The sequence below is a fragment of the Sinocyclocheilus anshuiensis genome, unplaced genomic scaffold (genome assembly GCF_001515605.1).
Source record: "Sinocyclocheilus anshuiensis isolate Anshui unplaced genomic scaffold, SAMN03320099.WGS_v1.1 scaffold80, whole genome shotgun sequence".
NCBI lineage: Eukaryota > Metazoa > Chordata > Actinopteri > Cypriniformes > Cyprinidae > Sinocyclocheilus > Sinocyclocheilus anshuiensis.
Window position 1 is genome coordinate 1,824,804 of NW_015554102.1, and position 26,828 is coordinate 1,851,631.

General features: G+C 37.6%; 2 protein-coding genes across 3 annotated transcripts in view; both read right to left on the bottom strand.

Annotated features, from left to right (window-relative positions):
* Positions 1 to 1,170: 1,170 nt before the first annotated feature.
* LOC107669650 (PR domain zinc finger protein 2-like) lies at positions 1,171 to 9,476 on the bottom strand. 2 transcript variants are annotated; one of them, XM_016461976.1, is made up of 3 exons: positions 9,401 to 9,476; positions 7,524 to 7,603; positions 1,171 to 7,367 (listed from the first exon to the last, which is right to left on the bottom strand). In XM_016461976.1, exons 2-3 carry the CDS (start codon positions 7,540 to 7,542, stop codon positions 2,896 to 2,898), a joined length of 4,491 nt encoding a protein of 1,496 aa, XP_016317462.1. In that variant the 5' UTR covers positions 7,543 to 7,603; positions 9,401 to 9,476; the 3' UTR covers positions 1,171 to 2,895. The 2 variants fall into 2 exon arrangements, with proteins under 2 accessions (XP_016317462.1, XP_016317461.1); XM_016461975.1 differs by lacking the exon at positions 9,401 to 9,476 and having other exon boundaries at positions 1,171 to 7,386; positions 7,524 to 7,554.
* Positions 9,477 to 19,235: 9,759 nt separating this feature from the next.
* The window catches only part of pdpn (podoplanin), a 9,718-nt gene continuing 2,125 nt past the window's right edge, over positions 19,236 to 26,828 (bottom strand). Inside the window, exons 2-4 of the mRNA XM_016461964.1 lie at positions 20,996 to 21,373; positions 20,601 to 20,706; positions 19,236 to 19,634 (exon numbers count right to left, since the gene is read on the bottom strand). Of these exons, the coding sequence (XP_016317450.1) occupies positions 19,628 to 19,634; positions 20,601 to 20,706; positions 20,996 to 21,373 (491 nt within the window). The 3' untranslated portion in view covers positions 19,236 to 19,627. The remainder of the gene's footprint in view (positions 19,635 to 20,600; positions 20,707 to 20,995; positions 21,374 to 26,828) is intronic.

A 26,828-nucleotide genomic window follows, 5' to 3' on the forward strand; every position in this document is an offset into this window, starting at 1 on the left:
TATAATGGTAATTAAATAATGTTTACATATGTATAAAAGCCTACATTAAAATCTGTCATATAAATTGGTATCTTCATTAGAAATTAGCCTACTGATTGCCACCATTGATGGACAAATTTTTTTAATAATATTAAAAATATCTGTATGACATTATATTCTGCAGCTCTTCCCTGTTGTACCGAATATCTATACTTTTCAAATTATCATATCGAAGTTAGAAATTCAAATATTGTGACAAAATTAATTTTGTAGGGTGCCACAAGTTTGTTAAAATTTCCAAAGGGTGCCGCGACTAAAAAAAGGTTGGGAAACACTGCTTTATACCACTGACATATTGAAGAAGCTTTGATTAGCATAATAACATCCTTACGTAAAATATATAGCATAATAAATATAAATGTTGGATTTTTTCTTCATTCTTCTAAGTAAACAATAAACACTCCCATTTACAAAATACATTTAAATAAAAACTCTACTCCTTTGTCACCTCACGTCTGTTTACTAATTTAATCGATTAAACTGCATATGATAAACCTTTATTTAGGGTGGTTAGAGTAGCACTTAAAATCTGATATGCTAACTGAAATATTTTGAGTAATGGTGGACTGAACTAGTAACTGAGAGGATACTTAAGTCACAGTTCTGGTTTTGCATATTATTCTTCATATGAGTAAAAAAAGACAAAATTGTTTTTAATCATATTCAGAAATATAACAATTTGTGTTTATGAGGCTTGTGAGAGCTGTTGGAATGCATCTGAAATGTCAATGACATCCTTCACTTTCATGATGCATAATTGTTTGGGTAGGATAAAAAAAAATACTGATGTGTTTTATATGCTTATCGTATAGTGTCTGTTGTTCAGGTTGTTTGGCTTGCCTAAGGGCGGGACCAACAGTCCTTTAGGCTTTAGAAGATTTCTTCTTCTTCCCTGTTGTACCGAATATCTATACTTTTCAAATTATCATATCGAAGTTAGAAATTCAAATATTGTGACAAAATTAATTTTGTAGGGTGCCACAAGGCTTGCCTAAGGGCGGGACCAACAGTCCTTTAATCTTTAGAAGATTTCTTCTTCTTTTTTTTTTTTTGTGACCATGCAATCAGGCAATGAAAATGAAACACATTCATCAAATGAACTTTAAAACAGAGTAATTTATTCAATCATTCAAGAACAAGGTTTCTGAAGTATACATATTCAACTCAACCCTTGAGATGTTGAACATTATTTTACCATTTCCCAGACTGCAGAAACATTTCATATTAAAGAAACTTCTGAAACCCTTCAAGCCTGCAAACCTATTTTGGGTCAAGAATATGAATGCCACAAATCAATGGAGATGTGAGATGGCTAATGACTAAATAGAGAGTCCAGATTTCTCTCCAGAGGACAAGTTCTGACATTAGTACTGTAAACGTCTCAAACAGGCATGCTTTGGGAACATTTTCAGTCACAACAATCAATCGTGTAAATCATATTAGCTTTAATGAGCTTTTGACCTCTTGTTCTAAAACATTACAATTGACCTAATTAAAAAACAAGTCTTCTAATTAAAATAAATATTATTCTGTTACATTGCATCTATTCTTCATAATGATTTATAAATCATTGACCCTTCCAGGCCTTTTGTTTAGTATAATACCATGTTTACCATCAGAATGTTCACTCAGCAGGACACAAATTTGTGCAAATTTAACAATCGTCTTTAGGGCTACATTTCAAAACCTGATGGCAACTGCTTTCTTCTTTTTTTTTTTCTTTATTAGTGTAGAAGTGACAGGAAGCAAAGTGAGACAGAGAGGGGGGGTGGGATCAGGAAAGGTCCTCGAGCCAGGATTCAAAGTCGGGACGCCCGTAGCACAACAGCTATATGCCGACGTGCTGCCCTCAAGGCTATCGGAGCCAACGGCAAATGCTTTCTTATTTAGCAAATAAATATCTTCACCAATGCTTCCCCAACAGTTGCTTCAAAAAATGAGACCTATTAAATATGATGACTCAATTGACCACTTGCCAAATATTTGCAGTAGGAGGATAGCACAAAAAAAGTAAAGGTGAAAGAAATACAGAGACTTTTGACATACTGTATATTCATAAATCTTATTTGTGAGCAGAATATAATTTTCTCCTGCTCCTTGAGGTGCAGATGTTGTCAAGTATGCAGTATGAGCTGACCCTTCTTTTTCCTCTCCTGCTGCATTTGTTACAGTACAGAGTCTGATATATAAACACACACTATCACTCAAACATGAAATCTCTGGCATGCATGAAGAGTCCAGACTGCATCTATTCAATAAAACACAACTAACACAATCTACAAAAATAGAAGTGAGTAACCATTACAATAATATCTGTGCTCCAGTGAAGCCCACTGAACACACCTTCTTTTAAACATAGAATACTTACATTAATAAATACTTAGTAGTAATGGATTCATTGTATTGCAATGCATTTAAAACCAGGTAAATACAAGCTACAGCATAAAGTGCATGAGTTCAGGGTTTAATTTTAACACATCTAAACCAGCTTATCAAGGTAATTTGAAAACCACACACGTGTTAGAGCAGAGTATAGAAGCTAAATACAGATATCCAGGAATATCGCCACCTGTATTAGCACATTAAAATTTTTACAGACAGCAAATGTATTTACAAATGAGAAGTTGATATGTTGATGTGTTATTATGTAAATAGACAGTAATGGGATTTCATAATGTTTAGAATGTATAAATTATAGCCTGCTGTGTTTCGAGACAGTAAATTAAAATCATCATTTTAAGTTTAAAGAGTGTCCAATATTTAGATGGATCATATTTACAGATAAATGTTGCATTAAGGAGGCATTTTAAGAAAACAGATAATTGACATCAATAATCTTTTTTTTATTATTAAGTCTCATTTCTTGACTTGGAGAACAACAGGGTGCATGATAATGTTGTGACTGTCTGGCTGTTTAAGGCCTGTTGTTGTGGTGCTGGCCTGCTGCACACTGCGAGTAATAGGTCCTCCTACTCTCTTTCTCAACCTCAGAGACAAACGGTCTTCTCTTCTGGGCTGTATCTTTATGTCACCCACTCTCTGCTCCATTTTTCTACGTAAAACATGTACCCGAACACCTGGCTCCTGAGAGTTAACCTGAGAGACAGATGAGAGGACTATCTGCTTTGAAGCCAGCTGTGGCATAAAGCCGCTCTTTAGCTCCATAGGCTTGCCTTTTTTACTAGATTGAACCACAGATGTTGACAGAATGGTAGATCTTTTAAGCCTAAAATCCTGAGTGGTATCAACTGCTGCTTTTTGCTTAATGATCTGATTCTTTGTTATTGTTTTTGGCCCGTGGCCTGAACCTTGTGGCTTTGCGCTCATATTTGCAATTTGTCTGCGAAGGCTCCCGTTGTTCTCCTGGGCTGAAACAATGCTGAGTGTTCTTTTTTTGGAGTTTCTACTGGCCGGTCTCATGGGACAGCTAAAAGCTACGTGTTTCTTTAAACTAGCATTGTATGTAAACTCTCTCCTACAGTGAGGACATGCAAAAACGTCCAGGTCATCCTGAGCAAAGGCCTTTCTTCCCCCAGCAGGTCTGCCCCTTTGCACCAGCTGAGATTTCTTCTTATTCAGGATACTCATTTTTATCCAGTTCAGTTTTTTTGGTTGGCCGACCTTTTGCGAGAAATTCTGCTTACTATTAACAATCCTTGCAGGTGATAACACCCCATTTTGCGCTTTTGCAAACTGCTTAAGTGGTATAGGGTTCTTTTTAGGAGTGTATCGCTTCTTGTCGTTAGCATTAGCACAAGCTAAGATGTGCTTGTGCAGTTCAGGCATGTTGTCAAAGCTCTTACCACATTTGGTGCAATGAATGGCTGTGCTGAAGGTCTGAGGGATGTTGTGGGTGGTGAAGTTGGTGGCCGATGCTGCCGTCGTTCCAGTTGGTGTCCGATTGTGGTATGGAAAAGGAGGCGGTTTGAAACTTGGGTAATGTTGGTTAATGCCTAATCGTACATCTGGGCCTTTTGATTTCACCCCTCCAGATGCCATGATTTTAATTGTTGTGAACAGTTCCTCAGAAGTGTTGTCCAAGGAATCCTTGTCTGCTTTTGAGGTTGTGTTGTCAGTTTCTTGCTTAATTTCTGTGACTGGAAGGCCTGGGTCAGCCATGTCGGTTTTGGGATTGTTATGGTTTTCAGGCCTTAACTTGCCATGTACTGCTTCGGTGTGTGAGCACTCTTGACCAGGATGGAGATCTCGCTGATGCTGTTCCAAGTTGCAGAGAAAAGCAAATTCCTTAGAACATGTTTTACAAACATAAATTTTACCAATGCCATGATAACTGGAACGGTGCTCCAGCAAACCTGTGTCACTCTCAAACAACTGCACACAAAATTCACATTTATAGGGCCACCCTTTGGAGTGCTCACCTACATGTTGACTAAGAATCTTCATGGACTGGAAGGGCTGTTCACAAACATTGCACATGAAGTTCTTGCAAAAAGGATGCAAGGGAGGTAACTCTTCTTCAACTTTGTTTTCCTGCTTAGAACAATCAGAGGACTGGACATTTTCCTGTCCATTTTCATTGCTCTCTGCTTCAACAACACTGGTGGAAGCAGTGAGGGTCAGTTTACTATCTGTAGAGCTTGTTGACTGCTCTGTTGGTGCTGACTGTGTGGAGGTTTCAGGCAATAGGGTGGTGTCAGGACTGAGAGGTTGTGGCTCAGGTGAGATATGAGGTTCTTGCTGTAATGCATCGACAGGAATTTTATCTGAGAGACATGGAAGAGAATTATGTTGGAGAGCTGGAAGAATATTTTCTGTAGATTGCACTGCAACTGTATACTCAATAACAACAGTGTTTGGAGGAAAAGCCAAGGATGTGACGTTGGACTGGTTAACAGGCAGAGATGGAGAAAATATCTGTGCATCAGAAGCTAATACAGAGTCTACAACCAATGTTCTTTGAGCTAGTTCACATACAGCAGGATCAGCAACCCAGTGAGGGCTTTGTAAACTCAGTGAAGGGACTGCAGGTATAAGGTTTTCCAGACCTCCAGGAGCAGAGGACCCCCAGTCAGGGATTGTCGCTTTCATATCCCCCTGTGAAAGATGTACAGGATTATCAGTGCAGTCTTCTACAGACCCTGTGGGTGCTATATTTTCAGATACCACAAAGGCTGAATGAAGACTTTGAATGTCCTGACTGGGTTCCACTGTGGGAGTCGATAGAAAGGATACAAAAGTTGGAGATGAAGAAGGTGAACATTGAGGTGGAGGGACTGGGGTAGCTGGATGGATGCTGACTGGAGCGAGCAGTGAAGGGGTTGGATTGATTGAAGCAGGAGGAAGAGCCAACTCAAACAAAACATTTTCAGGTTTTGGTGGACCTGCATCAGACACTGCCACAACTGCAAGGTTTGTTATGTCAGGGACACTGAGGACACCTGCAGCAGCTGAAGCATCAACAGAAGGAACATCTACCCCACCATACTCATTCATTAGCACCTTCTGAAGCATACTAGAGTTAGGTTTACTCTTCCTTAAAGCAGGTTGAGTGAGATAGACTCCAGCTGAGTCACAGTCTAAACTCTTTCCACTAATACTTAAGTCCAGAATGGACTCTGCTAAGGCATCGCTGCTCTCTCGCTTAACCACAGAATTTGAGAGGTCCAGTGGCTGTTGATTGCAGGAGTTTCCACCTGTTCTTGATACAGAGCAGTCCAATGGCAAGATCTGTTGCTGCATTGGAGCTCCATCAGAGCTGTTTATGGGTGAATTCAAAGGCTCAGGTTCTTCATTGCCCAACCCGTGGCTCTCCAACTTTGACTTCTTTGCTTTTGTAGAATCCTGATCTTGCTTTTCTATATTCACATCAGGGGTTTGCTGTGGTGAGCTGGGAGGGGAGGTTGTCCTTCTCTTAAATCTAGTTGTTGTTGCAGATAAAACAGTCAGGGATAAGGGAGGACCCAGTTTTTGGCCATCAGCAATCAGTGCAAATGCCGGTTTACTGCCATCCTGATTCTGAAGGATCTGCTTGAGTTTGGGAGACAGATAGACAGTTTTTTCCTTGTTAAAGGCAACTGTCTCAATGCACTGAGGTAAATGAGCAGTGACTAGCGGAGCTCCAGACGTAGAGGACAGTGTCAAAGATGACAAGGAAGATGAGGAGGTACTCAAGATGGATTCAGACTCTAATTCTGTTTTTATTTGTGGGAGTAAAGGTGGGGTAGACGTCCTACGTCTGGTTGAGGACTGCCCAGACAAGTCAGAGGTAAAACTACTGGTATTGGTTTCTAATTTAAGAGCTTGTGAAATTTGAGCTGGACTGATTATAACAGCATTTAATCCAATAACAGCAGAGCCACCAGAGTTCATCTCAATCACCTCACAGTTACTTACAGCACTTGTCGAGACAATTTTCCCATCTATGTAAAAGCTGAGATTCTCTGAAATGTTACTGGAGATGTCAACCATGTACTCCCTTTCCTGATCAATGTCCTCTACACACTGTGAGTTAGCAGTATGGTTGTCCTGTGCCGTCTCAGCAAGCTGCTGTCCATCAGGTTCTTGAATGATTTTGACCTTTTTATAAACTCCTCTAGGAAGAAGATGGCGCTCATGGATCCTGCGCTGATGTCTCCTTAAACTAGTATGAGTCCTAAATGCTTTTTTGCAGTACTTGCAGACATGTGAGGCTTTGATTTCACTGTTTTTATCATCCTTTTGTTCACCATCAGCTGCATTATTAATGCGCTTGTTTGGCTCTGGGTTCTGTGATGCCGCTTTCAGAGGTTCAGCACTGCCATGCACATTCTGACTGGCAGTGCAAGGGGCATCTGTGAGATCATCCGTCTTCCTGTTTCTACTTTCATGTCTTTTCTCATGCCTCCGACGACTAAACAATGTACTGGAACTCCTTCTGCAGTGACTGCATTTAAAACGCTGTGTGTGGCAGGTTGAAAGGGCATGTGTTTGTATGTGACGCTGCAGGCCTTGACTACTCGCAAACCTTCTCTCACAGCGAGGACAGAGTAAATCACGCTGGGGTTTACTACCAGGGCCAAGGTCACCCTTAGTGCCATTTAAAGGCAACTCAGTACCATAATCCTGTTTTATCATTCCAACATGCTCAGTCTCACTTGTCTGACAGGTTTGATTTTGATTAGCTAGATTTTGGGACACAGGCTGGCTTGCATTCTGTTTGTCTTTGCAGTCCATCTTCACATCTGTTCCTCCTTCTATCCCTTTTTCTATCTCTTCCCCTTCTGGCTCCGAGATGCTATGAAGTGCAGTTTCATCAGAGTGGGCATCTTGAACCTCGGGTTGCTGGAGAAAAACCTCTGATGGCATACTAGGCCTCTCCTCTTCCACAACTGAAACATATGAACATGCCTGTGACACAATGAAGAATTTTTATTTGCTGAAATAATAAATAAGTGTAGTAATATATCTACTATGTGTGCAATATTGTTCAACATATGTGAAATACATTTCTAAATGTAAAAAATAAAGAAAATAAATTAACTTACTGTCATTTGATCTCCACATCTCTTAACTGCTCTCTCTAATGTTTTTTTTTCTGGGGTATTTAAAAGAGGCCCCCTGTTTGCTGAGGGGACATAAATACAGTAATATTTCTTGACAATTTCTATGAAGTAATCAAGCACTCAACGACAACAATAACTTAAAAATAACAAAGCATAAGTGATATCTCTATTAAAATTAAACAGTTTATTTATCAGAAGTTTTTGTGCAAGATAATTAACCAATTGTGTGACAGAGTGCAGTTGCTGATTCATGGCATGCTGCAATGTTACTATCATCTGACATTTTAACTTACCCAGGACAAACTCATACACATAAATGTAATCAAATGACTTATTTTCATGTCTAATGAGTAAACAAAGGTTAATTAATTAATATAAGGTTACATTAATAAGGTTAAAATAAATAAGGTTAAATTAATTTAATATAAATTATAAATATAAATTTTATATATATATATATATATATATATATATATATATATATATGAAGAGTTTATTTGTAAAAACAGATAACTCTTTTTATTTTATTAATTTTCATAAATCATGTTTCTATTGTGTTATCATGTTTTAATTGTGTTTTATTGTGTTAGTTGGCTGTATTGTTTTTGGTTATTATTATTTAATCAAAACAACCCAACTGCAGTTTGATTGATATTAATATAAATGCAGGATACACAGTATATATATATATATATATATATATATAATAAAACATACGTCTCCCAAGAACATTTCACTCTGCCCTTCAACATAACATAACCTTCAACATAAAATGATCAATAATGCAAACATATTCATACATATTCATACAAAAGAAATGCATTTAAATTTGTACACATTTGGTACATTTACATTTGGAAAACTGATGATTGTTGTAAAATGGTTGAGTTTAACAATATCAGTTTAACCAAATGAAAAAGCTAGGGTGAAATTACTAAATGTCCACTGTCATCATGAGGTAGACGTCTTGATTTATGATTTGATTTGTGATCATGTTAATGGATCTAAAATGACAGTTAAAACATCCATGTTTTCAATTGGTGTTACAACCACACTGGAATAAACATTTGAAGATTAAGCACAAAAGAAAGTGAGTTCCTGCGGTTCATTTGGAGTCCACCTGTAACACTGTGGAGGTGTGGGTGGGGTCAGATAAATTTACCTAAGCTAATAATAATGAATAATCTCATTTTACAGACGCCTCTTAGGGTCGCAGGGCGTCCTAATGCTGTAAACTGGCAATTTATCAACACAATAGCAACAGAACCAGGCAGAGTCATTGTCTGCGATGCTCAAGAAATAACGTAGGCTAATGCACCCATAACTGCCGCATTCCCGCTGTACATATGCGGGGAATCGATTTACCATGCAGCGGCTGTTTATAATGTCAGGCCTTTTTCGATTTATGCATGTGCCCAAATAATTACGCACTTACACAACATAAGTACATGTAATCATCGAATAGATTCAACTGTTTAAAGCGGGTATAATCGCGCAAACATGTCTATTGTACAGTCAGGGCGCACATGTTGCGGGTGTCTGACAGCCCTTTAAATAAGACAACTGGCACTGTCGCTAAGCGCAGACGAGAAGGTCACAGACAGAGACACACACTGCACGCTAAAGTGCTTCGACATCCATTTAGTTAGTGCGCCTGTATATCGCTGGGGGTTTTTTACGGCGTAATTACATGCAAAATAATAAAAATGCACACATGGTTAGTCTCAGTGCTAACTCTCAGACAACATAAACAAGACTGACATCGCGAAGCTTCGGCGAGCCATTTTACGCCACATGATTTTGATTAGGTATGCCCTTTGGTCTCTGCATTAAATTGGCTATACCTGTGTATTGCTTACCAGCTTTGTTGTGACGCCTGGCTGCTTGAGTCTGGTGGGCACGCGCAGGACGCTCGCTACTGCAGACTGCACTGATGACAAGGCGCATGTGCGAGATCTCATGCACCTGTAGTTACATGAAATATTACACGTGAAGCACAGGGACAACAGATTATCGTTTTGCTTTAACTGCATGCACTCAAATATTTTCAGGGAGAATGTTTTTTTTTTTGACTGGAGATCTAGAAACAATATTTTGTTTGGAATACTGTTGTGATAAGGTAACCTATTTTTTTTTTACATTTTCACGTATAAATGTGAATGCATGAAAACGAAACTTTTGTTTTAAAAAAGTGTTTATATTAGTAATATTCCCTCAAAGAGAAACAACAAACTCATCAATATTATCCAGGTATTGAATCTAATAGATTGTTATTAATAAATATTATTAATGTTTTAAGCATATAATTAATATGCTATAATTGCACATTTTATATAGCCCGTTTGCTTGTTTGTATATAAATATTTATTGTTTCATTATTCCTTTATATAAATAGTAAAAATGGATTCTACACAATAGGAAATCTTTTATGCAAATTGTGCAAATGCATTCCAAATTATAGGGGGAGACGGGGAGTGTTGTAACATGGGGTTAGTTGTAACGCTGTCAGTTTGACCAATCAGAAACAACCTAGGGTGATGTCATCCATATCATACACTCCCATCTCCATTTTGAGCTAACAGGAGAAGTGGCATGTGTCTGTGAGCAAGATTGTGAATTTTATCACCAAAAAAGTGATTTTCAGGTAAGAAAGTAATTTTTTAAATCAAGATTATTTTTTGCCTAGCATGCATTGTAATGTAGATAAAAACATTTTGACTTACATAATCTTAAGTAGCCATTTCTCTAGTTTAATTTGATGCTAGACATTAATGCTAACTTCAAACCCACATGCTAAAAGAGTTAGCTGTGTAATGGCTGCTTGGGGTGGGGATAGTTGTAACTTAATTAAAAATTGTCATACACTGACACACACAACAATTTGTTATAGTGTTAAGTTTAAAGTCCCATAAGAAATACACTACACACACACACACACACACACACATAAATTTGTTATATTGTTAAGTTTAAAGTTCCAACACACACACACAGAAATGTTAGTGTTAAGTTTAAAGTTCCAAAACGAATATACTATACAGACACACACACACTGAAATTTGTTATAGTTTAAAGTTCCAAAGGAAATACACTATACACACACACACACAGATTTGATATAGTGTTAAGATGAAAGTTCTAACAAACTACAACACACACACAGACACACAGCAATTTGTTATAGCCTTGAGTTTAAAGTTCCAGAATATTTTTTGTTTTTTTTAATTTTTCATTTTTGTTCTTCATAAAGTTCTTGCATAATCTGGAAAGTGTGGATATTGTTTCACCAAATTACCTCTTATTGTTACAACTCACCCCAGTAGTGGGGTAGGTTGTAACAACGGAATTCTTTGTATTTGACATTAACTCACATAATCTGTGTTTGTGTAGTACAAGTTCAAGTGAGTTTTATTTGTAGTAGACGAATGTGGCTACAATGTATCAAAGTTTGAGAGGTCTAGCATGAACAACCAGTAAGTTACTGACCCTCAAACAAAAAGTGTTACTATCATCCCCGGTCTCCCCCTACATAACCCATGATTTGCTGCGTGTTTTCATCACCCACTGTGTCAAATGACAGCCTCACTGTAGAGAGTAGACAATATGCCGAAACAAGCACACTTCCAGCTAACAAAAATGTTCTAAGAACATTTTGCTAATGTTCTCGTTCATAACATATTACTGTCAAGGATGAAGGGATGAGGAGAGGACTCCATTGCAGGAGGAATTAGGGCTTTTATTAATAACAAAATAAAACAAAACAAACAGAAACTACACCGTAGGGGAAACCGACTGGCAAGGCAGGATCAGGACAGGACACGACAGGATACATTCGATGATGAATGATGACGAACTGGCACGGGACTGCAAACACAAGGAGAATAAATAGGAAGCAAATGAGGAGGGTGACGAGGGAACACATGTGGGGCAAATTAACCAATAATCAGGTAACAAGATGGGTGGGGTCAAGACAATTGACATGAGAGCACATGGCACACAGGAAACAAAGACAAAAGCCATGTGCTCACAAAACAAAAACACAAGCACATGGTCAGCAAAACAAATCACAAGCCATGTGCTTGAACAAAACAAGACACCAACACACAGCTAATGAGAATACTCATAAGCTGCGTGTTCACACAAGACATGACAACATGAAAGCAGGCAGCCAATGAAAAACAAGCTGCGTGCTACACAGCACAAGACATGACATGAAAGCACACTGCCGAAAACAGGAGCTGCGTGCAACAACACAAGACTCAAGGACAGAAGAGCGTACGGCCAGAGCGAACTCGAGACCGCACGCTCCCACAACAAAACAGAACATGGAGCGCGAGTGTCCGAACCCCGACACCAAACCGAAACGGAGTCTGAACAAGACATGAGTCTTGGATCCGAACATCACGCTCCAAAATGAAACAAAGCACGCAGACAAGAGAGTTCTTTGTTTCACATGAACACACGACAGAACCCTGACTATTTATTTATGTATGTATGCATTATTATTATTATTATTAGTATTATTACAGAACGTTTTTTCTGCTTATGCGAATGTTAAAGGAACAATACATTTTATCATTTTGCAAACATTGTGGGAGTGTTACTCTTGAATGTTCTCTGAAACAAGAACAAAAATGTTTCGGAAAAAATCGTTCCATGAACGATCTATAAATGTATACATAATAATGCATATAATTAATAATAATATAATATAAATCATGTTTTTTGTACTAGCCTACTGTTTTGAGAACATTATTAAAGACCAGATAACTTTGAACGAACATTCTATCAATGTTATTGGAATAATGTTTTTTCACAACCAGGACGTTAGTCAAAGTTCTGAAAATGTTCCCTGCTAGTTGGACTCCTACGTCTACAATCTCGATCCCTAATTTAAATGTAAAGTTTTATATAAAGATTTTACTCAAAGAAGAGCAAAGGAAAGGGGAATACGGTGTTTTATTGCCAGTATGTGTGTGTGTTCATGTTAATGTATAGACATTCACAAAAAAATAACATTTTAATTCAATGTCTTAATGGTAAATATCAGCAATAATACGATGCAGTCTGTCCAGTTCCAAAACCCACTTTCTTGTAGTTATTACGAGTGACCACGAGAGGCCGCTGTGTCCCAATTTGTACTGATGTGAGATTCTGTGCTGAAAGAGTGATGCAGTTAATCGAGAGCTCGCATTGTCTCCATAACTTGGGATATGCTCACTACAATATGTTTGAGAGGCTATTAGGAAACATTTAAGCGAAGCCAATGGATTGTTCCTCAAACTGACATCTGATGTGTGTGTTGGTGTACATTTATGCATGTGATTGTTTCTGTGTCAACAAGTAGGACCCTGGGTCACATTTTTGTCTAAAGAGGAGTGGGAAACATCAGAGTGCAGTGTGTTTTCAGTGTGTGTGCACTGTGAAATCACAGGTCTTATACAAACACATGGGCCATCTGTGGAATGTATAGGCCTGCTTTTAGTATCTGTGGTCAGCGAGCTTCTGTTTTATTCAACAATCACCCATTATAGAACTGTCACATTACTCTGCATTAATCTTCACCTACTCATCCTTCATCTGCGGGTTGTCCCACTCTTATTCCATCATCTGCCTTCCGCCCTCACACTCTCACCATCGTACTGTACATTCTTTTACGTTAGAATGTGTTTGTGTGTTAGAACAGCATGTGCCACTCTCGTATGTTAATGAGTGAGATCATGTGTGACCTCAACGCCAGATCAGTAGATTATATGGCTGTGAGCTAAAAGTCTGCCCCCTATCACTTTCATTTTATTTCATTGCTCTTGAGATAATGGCAATTCCTTAGGAAAGTGCAGAAGATTTTAGTTCTTCATATAGAGTTTCTTTATGTAGAAGCTTGAGTTATGAAAAGTTAAACCGAATGATTAATCTATTATAGATACTGCTCGTTTTAATACAATCCACAAATTGCTTCAAAGTTTTACTTTGTATGTCTCACACACATGCAACCCAATGAAAGTACATTTCTTTAAACATCAATCAAATAAAAGGTAAATGCTCAAAAACAATTTCATAAGAGTGAGAATCTGAGAACTGAGTGTTCACCATTTTCTCACTATTACCTATGAGCACTAGCAATTACTCATAATCCCACAATTTTCTCATGAATCCTCATAATTACCCATCAATCCTTATAAATAATCTGTATACTCACTTTTGAGGTTACTTCATTACTCACCATATTCATTTATTTACTTCTTGATTTGATACTCAAAAATGTGTGGAATAAAGAAATATTTCTTGAATCTGTGAAACGGTATTTCAGCCAGACTCCATCTGCATGTCCATTGATTTCCAACATAGAAGTGAAGCTGTGAGAAATCTTGTGTGTGGAAATACACAGCACTGATTAATTTACAAGATAATGACTGCATCCTATATCTGAACAGAGATTGTAAGATTATTGTGGCACCAAAGGGAATTGCAAAAATAACAACTGCTTCCAACTGTTCTTTTTTTTTTTCTTTACAAAACTAGTAATCCTGTATTTTTTGTAAATTATCTCCAGAAAAACAAGAGGATGACTTGCCATGACTTATAACATGGTATTTTATACAGTATATATATAAATACAATTTACATAAATGAAGTGTTATCCATTAGATGAATTAACTTTTTATTGATTATTTTGCAAAGACTCACAGGATACACATTGTGGTGATACATGGGGTTTTGTGCATAGATGGCTAAAGGGTCTGTCTCGAACAAGAGCAAAATGTCATTGCCCATTATTTCTTTTAACCATTTCATTCATGTGCTGAAAATACAAACATGAACGCAGAACAATTTACAGGACATTTCTCTATGCAGTAGATGACATGTTTGTGCTACTACTACTGACCATAGCCACACACACATACACAGACACACTAAACAATGGGCACTTCTGAGCTGCCATTAGTGTCACACATACACAATGCATGTTCCGTCCACATGGCACAAAGAACTGCTTAACAAAAGAGAGGGAGAGAGCCTTACATATCACAGAACACCAGATGTGAACTAAACAGCCTCCATCCTGACACCCACCCAACACACACACAAACATGCTAACACATCCACACACACCCAGCATTCAGCTGTCCAATAAATTCAAATATCAGCCTGGTTCCTGACATCAGCTTCTCATGTACTGTACTTTTAGATGGCATTTAACACACACACACACACACACACACACACACACACACACATGAATGTAGAACCCTTTATTAAATGATTACATTTACACACACATTGTTCAATTTACACGTATGGGTCATTCCATGTCAAATCAACCAAATCTCGGAAACTTCCCTGGCTCAAATTTTTGATTTTGTTCATATTTTTTTTCTGTAGAAAGACAAACATAAATAGTGATGAAAGGCAACATATTAAATGTCAGGTTTATATTTTGTTTTATGTTTTGTAGAGGCATACAAATGACTTTAGAAAGACGGCAGCATCATTATGTTATTCTTACACGGAGATCGGTAGCTCTATTAGTTAAATCGGTTGACTTTAGCTTTTATCTTTGTTTCACACACACACACACACACACACACACACACACACACACATGAATGTAGAACCCTTTATTAAATGATTACATTTACACACACATTGTTCAATTTACACGTATGGGTCATTCCATGTCAAATCAACCAAATCTCGGAAACTTCCCTGGCTCAAATTTTTGATTTTGTTCATATTTTTTTTCTGTAGAAAGACAAACATAAATAGTGATGAAAGGCAACATATTAAATGTCAGGTTTATATTTTGTTTTATGTTTTGTAGAGGCATACAAATGACTTTAGAAAGACGGCAGCATCATTATGTTATTCTTACACGGAGATCGGTAGCTCTATTAGTTAAATCGGTTGACTTTAGCTTTTATCTTTGTTTCATTATGCCAACGGTGATAGTTCATAAATTACATAAAGCATTTCTCGTGTTTTTGACTCAGGTTTGCATGCCTGTAACTAGTAGTTTTTTTCAAAATGCTTACACACAGTTTTTTAAACTATGGCTGCATTTCTCAAAACTCTACACAAAACCACAAAACACACACACAACATGCAAAATGTCACACACATCTTGCAAAAGCAAACATTTCTTTGAAAACGGTTTTAACTCTTCTAAAAAATGTTATTTTTGCATAGTAACTCTATACACAAACAAAATAATTAGCCACATACACGCCAAACTACACACAGATGTGAAAAATGTAAAACACTACTCTCGTGTGTCTTTTGCTTGTTCAGAGTGCAATGGGGACAAGAGTTTGTCATAGCTCTCGCACATATTACATGCATATGCACTGTATGTATGACTGATGAATTTTACACAGTTATGCAACTGAACTGAATCAATACTGAACTGACGAGCTGTAGAATGACATGATTGACTTGTTAGAGCTGCTTTACAGCAGAATGTGAATTTGATACTTTTGTGAAGCTATAGTTATCTATCTATCTATCTATCTATCTATCGTGATTTTATATCAACACAATTTCATAGAGCATACCTGTCTGAGTGCCATAAGTATTCTTTTTCTAAAGTTTGCATTTAATATTTTGGCTTTCATCACTATATATGTTTGTCTTTTTACAGAAAAAGTATTAACAAAATCAAAAATTTGAGCCGGGAACTGGTTGAGTTCACACGGAATGACCCATATACATGTTCCTGATGCCAGGGCTGCTAACTTCTAACTTCATCTGCACTCTTTCACTAGGCTGTTCAGACCAGAACACACAGAACAGTGCATTAACACGTGTGCATGTGAGAGACAGAGAGAAAAGTCTCTGATATGACTCTCATACCTTAGGGTTAGCTGGAGATTATTTGTGTGCGAATTACAGACAAGTGCAAAATAGATGTTCACCAGATTGGACCATCAGTGAAGATTGTAAACAATTACGACAAGTGCGAATTACAGACAAGTGCAAAATAGATGTTCACCAGATTGGACCATCAGTGAAGATTGTAAAGATGGAGACCTTTTTTTTTCTCTAGAGAAATTTCTGAGAACCAGACAATGAAAGTAAAAGCTCCATTTAACTCTTTTATGTTCATTTACACTCATTACGGTGTAACAGAAATGAGATCCTCACAATAAAAATCAAACAAATATACCTTTTATATGAGAAAATTTAATCTGAAAGTTAATAGATTAGCTAAACTTATTACTTATTAAATATTTAAATGAACATTTATTTATTTATGATTTCTACCAAAGTCACAGAAATGAATGAGACAAGAGAATGTTTAAAAACCAACTGTACATGATAAGGGAATAACTGTAGTGTTGAGTGTTTAACCTTCAGTATATCAGATGAGTCCAGTCTCTCACTGGTACTGTACTCCCTACAGATATATCACAGTGAGTGGACGGCACTGAGAGTGAGTGTTTCTCAAGACCTGGGGAGTGACCAGAAACACTGGGAGACTCTGCATATATGTGTGTATCCAGGCTCTGAAGTAAACATGAGGTTGCTGTATTAGCTGTCCTCCCTTAAACACACTCACATTCTTCTGTGATACACATATGATGTGGTTCACTTTAGGTCATTTTTAAGTTTAGCATACATGTTTATGTGTGTGTTTGTGTTAGCAAGACTTTGTAGGATTTTCAGACGGTCTGTTTTCATTATTTTCTGCAGGCATTTATTTTACAGTCCTGTTATGTCATTGAGATTTTATTTTTACACTTTGCAAAATTGTGTGTATATTTGTATTTCGGAGTGTGTGCATATCCAGACATTGTTTTGTGTGTTTTGGCGCTTCTTGGCCTTTCCTGTGTGTTCATGTGAGTGTACATGAAGGCTTACTGGTCAGGAAGTGCCCTTCTCATTAGGAATGTAGAAATCATTGGATCACAAACAAACTGTTATAGAGCTCAGACTGTGAGCAGGACATCAGAGTGGGTCTCCCACTAAAAGAGTCCATTGTCCATAGCTAAAGAGAGAGAGAGTAGCTGGGCTACTGCCTAAAACTACATTCAGCCTCATACATATATGCTCACCCACTTAAACACACGCAGAAGTGACTGTCATAATTTGATTAGTGGGCTTTCTGATTAATAAGGAGAGAATGAGGTATTTGTTAAAAAAATATATAATTTAGATTTGTAAATTATCAATTTTGGAGGACTATCTCAAGACCAAAATAAGCAAACTACAATTTACTACAACATAGGTGTAGTGCATATTAAATATTAACATGTTCCAGTTGGCAATTTTCCCAGGAAGATTGAGATATGCCATTTTAATTAAACATTACAAGGTCAAAAATACAATTAAATATATTGATATGGAAAAGATCTATAGAACAAAGTCCGTTTACAAAATAGATATGGTGAGTTTTCATTTCATGCTGACTTTAATAAAAACGTGTGCATTATTAGTGAAGTAAAACGTTAGAAATCTTTGGAAACTAAAATGGAAAAGTAATGAGTAATTAAGGCCAAAAATAAAAAATAATCTGATAAAGTACAGATACTTGAAAAATGAATGGAAAAAAACTGTTATGGTCCACTTCCTAATGAAAGTCAATGTCCAAATACGTTTTGGGGGCAGCTGTTTGGGACTCTCATGTTATTTACTCTACTTAACCAGAGAGGTCACTTAAGTACAGTCATATTTACAAAGATGCCTTTATTCATTGACTCTGCATATCTCTTCCTCTCTCTCCCTTGTCTTTTACAGTCTTTATAACCTAAGGGATTAGAGAGACAGAGAAAGGGAATGTGTGGGTGTGTGTTTGTGTGAGAAAGAGACAGTGAATGGGCGTAAATGTGTGTGAAAAGCTGGAATGCTGAGTAAAAGGGGCTAAAAAGTAAACACAGATAAACAGACAATGTTATCTGGGATCCACAACAACACAATATGGCAGCGCAACATACTTTGGAACTTTTTTATTGAAACTGATTGAACAATAAGAAAAAAAGAAAAAACATCACCCCCAAAACACAAAGACAAACTCTCGGCTTTAAGTGGATTCTGATATCACATCAAATTGCAAAATGAGATCATGGAGTAACGGGAAATAAAGAGGAATCTGGCAAGCAAAAAACACAAAATATCGTTGCAAACAACTGCAGTGTCTTGTCAACATTTATTCTTCATCATTCAGTGCACCTAATACTGATCTCTTAAAGCAAAGCCCAGGATAGCAACGCTCTCGAACGTCAGAAAGAAACACAAACCCCATCACTGACAAAAAGAAATGCAAACAACTCAACTATAGCATGCAAAATGTCTATGCTGTTAAAATGAAGTAGTCCAGGCTGAGGAACATCAGGATTTTAGAGATACATGCCAATAGCAGCTGTGCGCTAGAGCTAAGCGGACTGGAACACACAATAAATGATGCATTCCAGAGGAAGTGATGTCACTTTTGGAATGGGTGACAGTTAAGAACAACACCGTCAAGTTACTCCATATTAATGCACTTCAAACGAGTAAATCTCAAGCACTTATTGTGTGCTGCTCCCCTTAACTAATAATTTAAAAAACATTTATTAGTTAATGCCGCTTACACATCTTGAGGACAGAATGTGTCCTCAGCATCTGCTTATGACAGTTCATAGACTGTTCATAATGCGTCATAGTCCTATTGGACACATCTGTAGAATGGGGAAAAGAATAATGATTTTGGATTAGTTGTTTTCTGCATGAAATTTTCACTCAGTGGAATAAAAACATACAAGCTTTTGCTTGCATGGGCAGCTGTTTGTTTGTTTGTTGTACAAATTCAACATTCATTAATCTCCTGTTACATTAATATGCATTAAAAAAAGATACTGTAACTTCCTGTGGCCTCCCACTGTTGGGATAAATAAGGCTTTTCAGGCTAAATAATGAGACTCGTGGGCATTGAGAAGGTGTTTTTGTGGGAGGGCATCTTTTTCAATGGGAAAGGGGATGGGACACTCTCCTGCTCCCCGTATAGTCCTGGATGGATGTTGAGAGTGCTGCTTGCATTGTTGTTAACATCAGAACAATAGTTCAGAACTTCCCGGATTTCTTCTTCTTCTCTTCCTCTCGTGCCTTTCTTTTCAAGGGCTGGGAAAGAAGGAAAGAGGAAAAGCAGTTTAGCACAAATACACCACAGTCAGACACAAACTTGTTTTTATCCATGTAACATAGACAAAGATTACATGACAATATATATTAATAGGGTATTTAAATTGCATTTATGAGTTTCATTCATAAGTTTGACTCAGTAATGATCCAAACATATTTACAAAATCTAGAAAGTTTTTTTAGATCCTATGAATTCAATTGGTTATATTATTTTATTATTATTATTATTTTGCCATATTATTATTTTTTTGGGGGGGGGTCACACCATGTTAGTACCACAAATAATATAGCATGAACACCACTGTGTTGCTACACCATTTTAAAACAGTACATTTGTACAATGTACAAACGTGTCCATTATGACATCACTTCCCTGTTCAGCATTCTGATCCATGAATGGTTCAGTGGTGTTTTTCTCCAATATTTGCCATTTGGTTGGACACTGGCAGAGGACTGCTTGGAGTAGCGACATAGTTTTGTCAAGCTCTAACATGTTTAACATTTTATGAGCAACTGGGTTACACTAATTAATATGGATGAATATCATTGAAACAGTAAGACAGTTACAGAGATCAAGATGCTCTCTTGTTTTTGAGGCTTTCGTTTCTTTGCAGTCCTACAACATAGAAACCATTTACTGTTAGCATGCAAAATTTCACCTCAATCATATACAGTATAGAGAACACGTTCCTAAAGCAGCCAGCAACATCTGTTAAACATTATTATCAATACAACATTGGACTCCATCGACCTTCATTGTATGGGCAAAAAACACATTTTTCAAAATGCAAAGAAAATCATATAGGTTTGCAATGGAATGTGGGTGAGAAAATAATGACATTTTTTTTTATTTTTGGGTGAACTAACTCTTAATGATATTTATGAATTAATAATTGTAAAAAAATACTTTTACCTTAAAAATGTTATTTAATTTCTTGTACTTACGAGTATTGGCCCATTCTTCTGACCACCAAGATGATTACAGCAATGACAACAATCACTGCGATCAATGCACCGATTACGATCCCCACCAACTGTCCTGTGCCCATACCTGGAATGAGGAAAATCACCAGGTATCATGCCAATGACTGCTCATCATCACTCACACACATTCTGAATTCACGTTCACACCATTATTGATACAGTCATTCTAAATGTAAAATAATTGAGTCCACACCTCAACTATACGGATAACGACACAGAGAAACTATATAATTGCAATCAAATGTACAATTTTTTTTCCAGGTGATGAATGAATGAAGTTATCGTTCTTGGTGTGAACAGGCCTTTACTCTAACAATATTTACATTGTATGTCTGTGAGTATACTGTATATCTAACCTTCATTCTCCACCTCTACATCTTCAGTCTCTGATTCTGTGTCTTCAGCTTTCTCAGTTTCTTCTGCTCTTGCCCCTGCAATGACAGTAGTGGCTTCAGGGCCGATCGTCTCTTTAGGTCCAGCTTCTGTTGATTGTGCTGTATCTGTTGGGGCTGTTGTTTCTAATGGGGCTTCTGACTGTATCACTGGTGCTGCTGTGGAAACCACTGGCACTTCTTCTGTCGAGGCAGCTGCTTCTGTAGCCTCAGGAGCAGGCTCTGACGTTGAAACAGCATCTTGAGGAGCTGGTTCCTCTGTTTTGTCTGTGAAAGCAGGCGGATCTGATGCAAGATTTGGTTCTGGAGTTGAATCAATAGCTGTTGGCACCACCAGAGTACCTGGTACAAGAACAACAAAAAGGTCCATAAAAATCTTCTACTAGAAACCCTTAGATGTTAATTTCAACATAAGAGGAGAGAGTTGGATGAAAATGGAGAAATTCCACTGATGCTGTTTGCTGTGTGTTTTGGTTCTCCAGTGGTTGTATTGGATGGGTAAGCCAGAATTTTTTCATGGCCTGCCGTTAATAGCAAGAACATTCCGGCCTTCTCCATCAGCCCAGTAAACACACACTTACACATTCACTTACGTACAAAAACATTCTGCCACTCCTCCAATAGGGAAAAGTCATGCCCTGACTATTCAGCTCCACACTAATGAGATCACTTCCTTTCTACGTCATACCTTCAGCCAGACTAATTGTCTCACTTCCTGGGTGGAGCCGGCAATAACTGCACAGAAGGAAATGAAGCATTGGAGGAAAAACAACATGGCAAAAATGGCATGTTTCCTCAGGGGCTGATCTTAGATATTTCTGCATCACTCACAATGACCTCAGCAACCATTAGAGACACTGCAAAAACTGTTCTCAGATCTGTGCTTGTGTCTAAGCCAGATGGACTCCACATGAGAAACTTTCTCTTGGCGATCTGAGGGGAAACTCCCTTTATAATAACACCACCTCAACTGCTGAACTACACACTTTAAAATATCAAACTCAGCATGCATTGCACATCAGCTCTGGGTGAATAGCAAATGACTGTTTCAGTTCTTTAGTAATAGTTTTATGATGCAAATTTTGTATTTTACTGATGATTATGTGACCCAGACACTCTCAGCAGTTTGGAATTAAAAGAGTTCTTCACCCAAATGAAAATATGTCATTATGTACTCACGAGGGTGAGCAGTTTCCCAAATGACTGTCTTTCTTCTGTAGAACCCTAAAAGGAAATTTCTGAAGAATATCCTGGCCTTTTCTTATAATGAAAAAATGTGACAAATTTTAATATATTTAATATATATGTTAGCAATATCACACAAATAGCCATACTTGCTGTTTCATTCTAATTGTTTGTGAAAATTACAGCACTAGGAATTTCTGAGTAAAAATTGCTTCTACACCAAATATTTTAGTGTACTTTTATGATAAGTTTATGGCACTTTTGAGTTCTTTTTGAAGTTTCTCCTTCATTGTATCTGCATCGAAAGAACAACCAGTGAAATTTGTCCTTATGTAATCCACAGAACAGATAGTTATACAAGTTTAGAATGACATGAGGTGAGTAAATGACAGAATGTTCATTTTTGGACGTACTATCTCTTTAATAATAGGTTTCCACACAGTTTGTTATTTTAAACCCATATTTATATAACCTAATTAACTGGACTCCCAAAATAAAACATTAAAACAAGTTAAGAACTTTTACGTGAGAGGAGAAAATTATTTAATTATAAGTGGGCATCAAAAAAAAAAAAGAAAGACAGAAAAATCTGTCACTGTTACTTTCCATAGTGCCACAATCAAACAAAACAGTCCTGTTAAGAAACATATGTAATGTCAGAGATCACAATGTCCTGTGTGTATGTATGTAAGTGTCAGTTTGTGTGTTTATATTAGTGTTCTTGTTGACTGCTGCTAACAATCAGCTCATTGTGTTTGAGACCCCAACAATTAGTTCTAAGTATGGCTCTCTTCCCCTCCAACCACTACCACACACTCACATAAATACACACGATGTGATGGGAGGAGCGGAGTATGGAGAAAGAGCCAGCTATTCTCTCTTTCTTCAAGTTGTACACAGCAGCATGGCCAGCAATTGTAACTGTAAGTTATGTGAAGTATAATGTACAGTCAGTCCCTCATTATTGGGGAAGAGCGGCTTATAATGGGCACTCATTATGTTAATTGACAAACACTACATCAATGTCACTGCAATATTAATTTTCATGATATTTGACAAGAGATACACAAGATGGCGCCAATTGTGTTGTATGAAAGCGAAAGCAAGTCTGTGGCGTGATACAAGAGACGTGACAGTAGTGACCAGTTCAGTTAACCGGACAAACGGACTGAGATCCACATTATTTTTAATGTAAGAAGAGAAAGCGCAGACATTTTCACCTTAAGCGTGCAAGGCTTCTGGTCTGAGCTGCTTCAGGTTATTTTATGCTGCTTGATATTGCCAAACTGGAATTTGTTTTCATATTATTTAAATGTATTATCGCAATCATAAACACACTAGCGCAAATAGTTTTACTGTTTACTGCACTTTGTTATTCCTGTAATTGTTTACCTATTGTGGCTAATGAATTGGAGGTCTCACACATTCACAGGAAATATCTTCTTTTGCATTGAAAAATAAGGTGGATACAACTGTAGTTATTTACCTATTGTGGCTAATTAATCGGAAGTCTCGCACATTCACAGGAAATACCTTACTACTGCACTGAAAAATAAGGTGGATACAACATGGACTTTGGCGACAGTCCATCCATCCATTCTCCAAACCGCTTGTCCTGTGTAGGGTGGATTGGCAGTGATAAATAAGTGATATTAGACCACTAAATGCCTTGATTGAGAAACCATTGGGCTAGTACAGACTGCAATGAGTCAAACCCCACTAAAATAGAGCAGGTATGTGTGTGTCAGTGAAAATCCACCCATTCGATGATCAAATTCAAATCTATGACCAAGCCTGAAACAGTTTCCTGACAAAACTGAAACCATAAAAGGGAAAGACAAGGAAAAGGAGAGACAAATATAGAGGAAAAGCGCAGAGAACAAGGGAAATAGAGCACAAGAGGCCAGTGTAGGGTGTCTGTTAAACAGGGAGGCAGAATTGTTTTGCCGGGTTACAGACAGGAAAGATTGATCCTCCTTTACCCTAACTAATTACTCTCAGTCTATCAGATTAATCTCAATCTACTGCTTCAGCATGTGTGTGTGTGTGTGTGTGTGTGTGTGTGTGTGGTGTGTGTGTGTCTTGTGAGGGAGTAGCCTATGATGCTGGAATGTTTTAGTTCAGGAAGAACAAGTGAAGAACATCTCAAAGACAAATTCCCTCCTTCACACATACACACACATCACATGGCATGTCATGAGTGGGCAGTAGAGGACATAGCAGGTGAAAACTCCCTCTTATCACTAGAACAGCACACATAAACATACTTAGGCTCTCACGCTCACAATCTCCAGGGAACAACATATCTCAGACTAACACACATCCTAATCTAAATACTGTACAATAGGAGTCCAGACCTGAGGGAGACAAAATTGTATCGATATCTAATTGAGCTCTACAGTTCCCCACAAATCTCTCAAGAACATTTGTGAAGTTCACTTATATTTAACACTAAGCTGTTGATTGAGAGTTCTGAAGAGTTCAGTTCAAATGAGGGATTCATTCTAACAGAGGAGTTCATGTTAATTTGGATTCTAGTCTGTTAGACAGATCTGTGTTTCAGATTATGGCGTTTACTTACTTTAAGTTGTGCAGAGGTATAATTCAGCACAATAAAATTCAGATTTAAATCCCTCAGACAGAACTCTTATGAGTTTATTTGGATTGAGGATCCGAATTAGCTTTTAAATTAGCTTTTGTTTTTATATTTTCAGTTTTAATTTGAGTTAAAGCTGCAATTTAATTATGTGCCTTTTCATTTTTATTAGTTTTTATTTTTAAGTTTTAGTAATTTTAGTACTTCAATGTCTGGCTTTCAGTGTCATCCGCTTCCAGCTTGTAGCTGTACAAAAAAGCTAGTTTTGCTGCTTGATATGGTAAACTGGTGTATCTTACCATATTATTTTAATGTATTATCTTAATTATGAACAAACTGGTTTGTAGTGCAAAGAGTTTTACCATTTACTGCACTTTTTTATTCGTCTCATTATTTCCCTACAGCAGCTAATGAACCAGAATTCTCACACATTCACAGAAAACGGCTTACTTCCATGTTGAAAAATAAGGTGGATTGAAAGTGGATCGGACCGAGCACCAAATCACACTTGTAGCCAATCACCAGTAAGGGGCGTGTCCAGTGGTGATGGGGGAGGTGTCTGTGTTGCATAAATTTGGAGGCAGAGAAATCAAAATAGGGGTGTGATTATTTTGGGTAGGGGTGTGTTGCAAATATCAACAGCATTTCTCAGAAATCGCTTAACAAGGATGATTTTAAGTTATCAATAACAATGATTGTTAAAGAGTGAATTTAGACTATGAAGATAATTTACATTGTGTTGTATGGAATTAATCCAAATACAGCACAATAAAGTCAGTTCAGATTAATCTCTATCAGACAGCACTTTAAGGAGTTGATTCGGTTCAGAATGAGGACTGGATTTCATTTAATTTTGAGCTAAAGATTAAGCAGAACAAATTAATTAAGATTTATCAAAAATCTGTTTGCACTCTTAAGTTGAATATGAAGTTGTTTGAGCTCTGTAAATAAGTTGGGCTGAGTTTGTGGTAGCAGTCAGAGACCCTGAGAGAGTTTCAGGGTTCATGTAGCTAAATGAACGGTCAGTACACCCAATACCTCGATGTGCTCTCACGTGTCAGTTTACCATTACTCTATTCATAACACGCACAACACATAACAGGCTGACTTAGAGATCTGAAAAGGTAAAACGTTCACAGAACAACACAAACATTAATCTATTTCTCCAAAATAATTGTATAAACAATGCTGCATACTAAAGAAAAAAGAGTACAGAGTAGAAACGTTTAACTGCCTGATGAAGCCCGCTTTTAGAACAGGGAGTGGCACTGACTGGGAGAACGGGAAGAAAGGGAGACAAATGGCAGCAGGAGAAAGAATGAGAGAGACAGAAGGAAGTCTGGACAGGAAGAGTGTGCGTTGATGCTCTCCACTGATTGCAGGGAGTGAAGTTTTCCAAATTTTGAAACTTGCTGAGCATTTTAATGGGATGTTTAGAGGGCTGTAACCGACCCTGAGCAGTGAGTCAGAGGCGCTGCAGTTTAAAAATAACGCACATGCCCCTCCAACCCACCTCTGTGAGGGGTGAAAGCTTGATACCCCGCCAAAGATGGTTACAAGCGAAGGGGGGGTGAGGAGAGGGAGCGGAAGACCTACAAAAGAAGCGCATACCGGGCGTCTCTCTCTCTCAGGCCTGCTCTGCCCTCAGATGTAACCAGCCTGTGTCCTAAATGTTCAAATGCTTCCCTTAAATATAGAGTTGGCTCTATTAATACATGTGTAACCCTGCCCAGAGTGAGAGAAACGGGGAGAAACAGAGAAATAGATCAGTGCTGACTAACTCAAAAGGGGTATAACAATCATTGCACCATTACATCATTTTCCCAGCACTAGGTCCACATGATAGAAACACTGTATCAGCACATGCCTAGATGTATGGATAATGTTTATCATGAACAAACGGCACTGAAACTTCATATATAGATTTTTTGTTTTCTGTAAAAATGATTTTTCAAGGTAAATAAAAAAGTCTTTACTTCAAAATTTCACGTTCATTTACTTGCACTGAAAACAGTG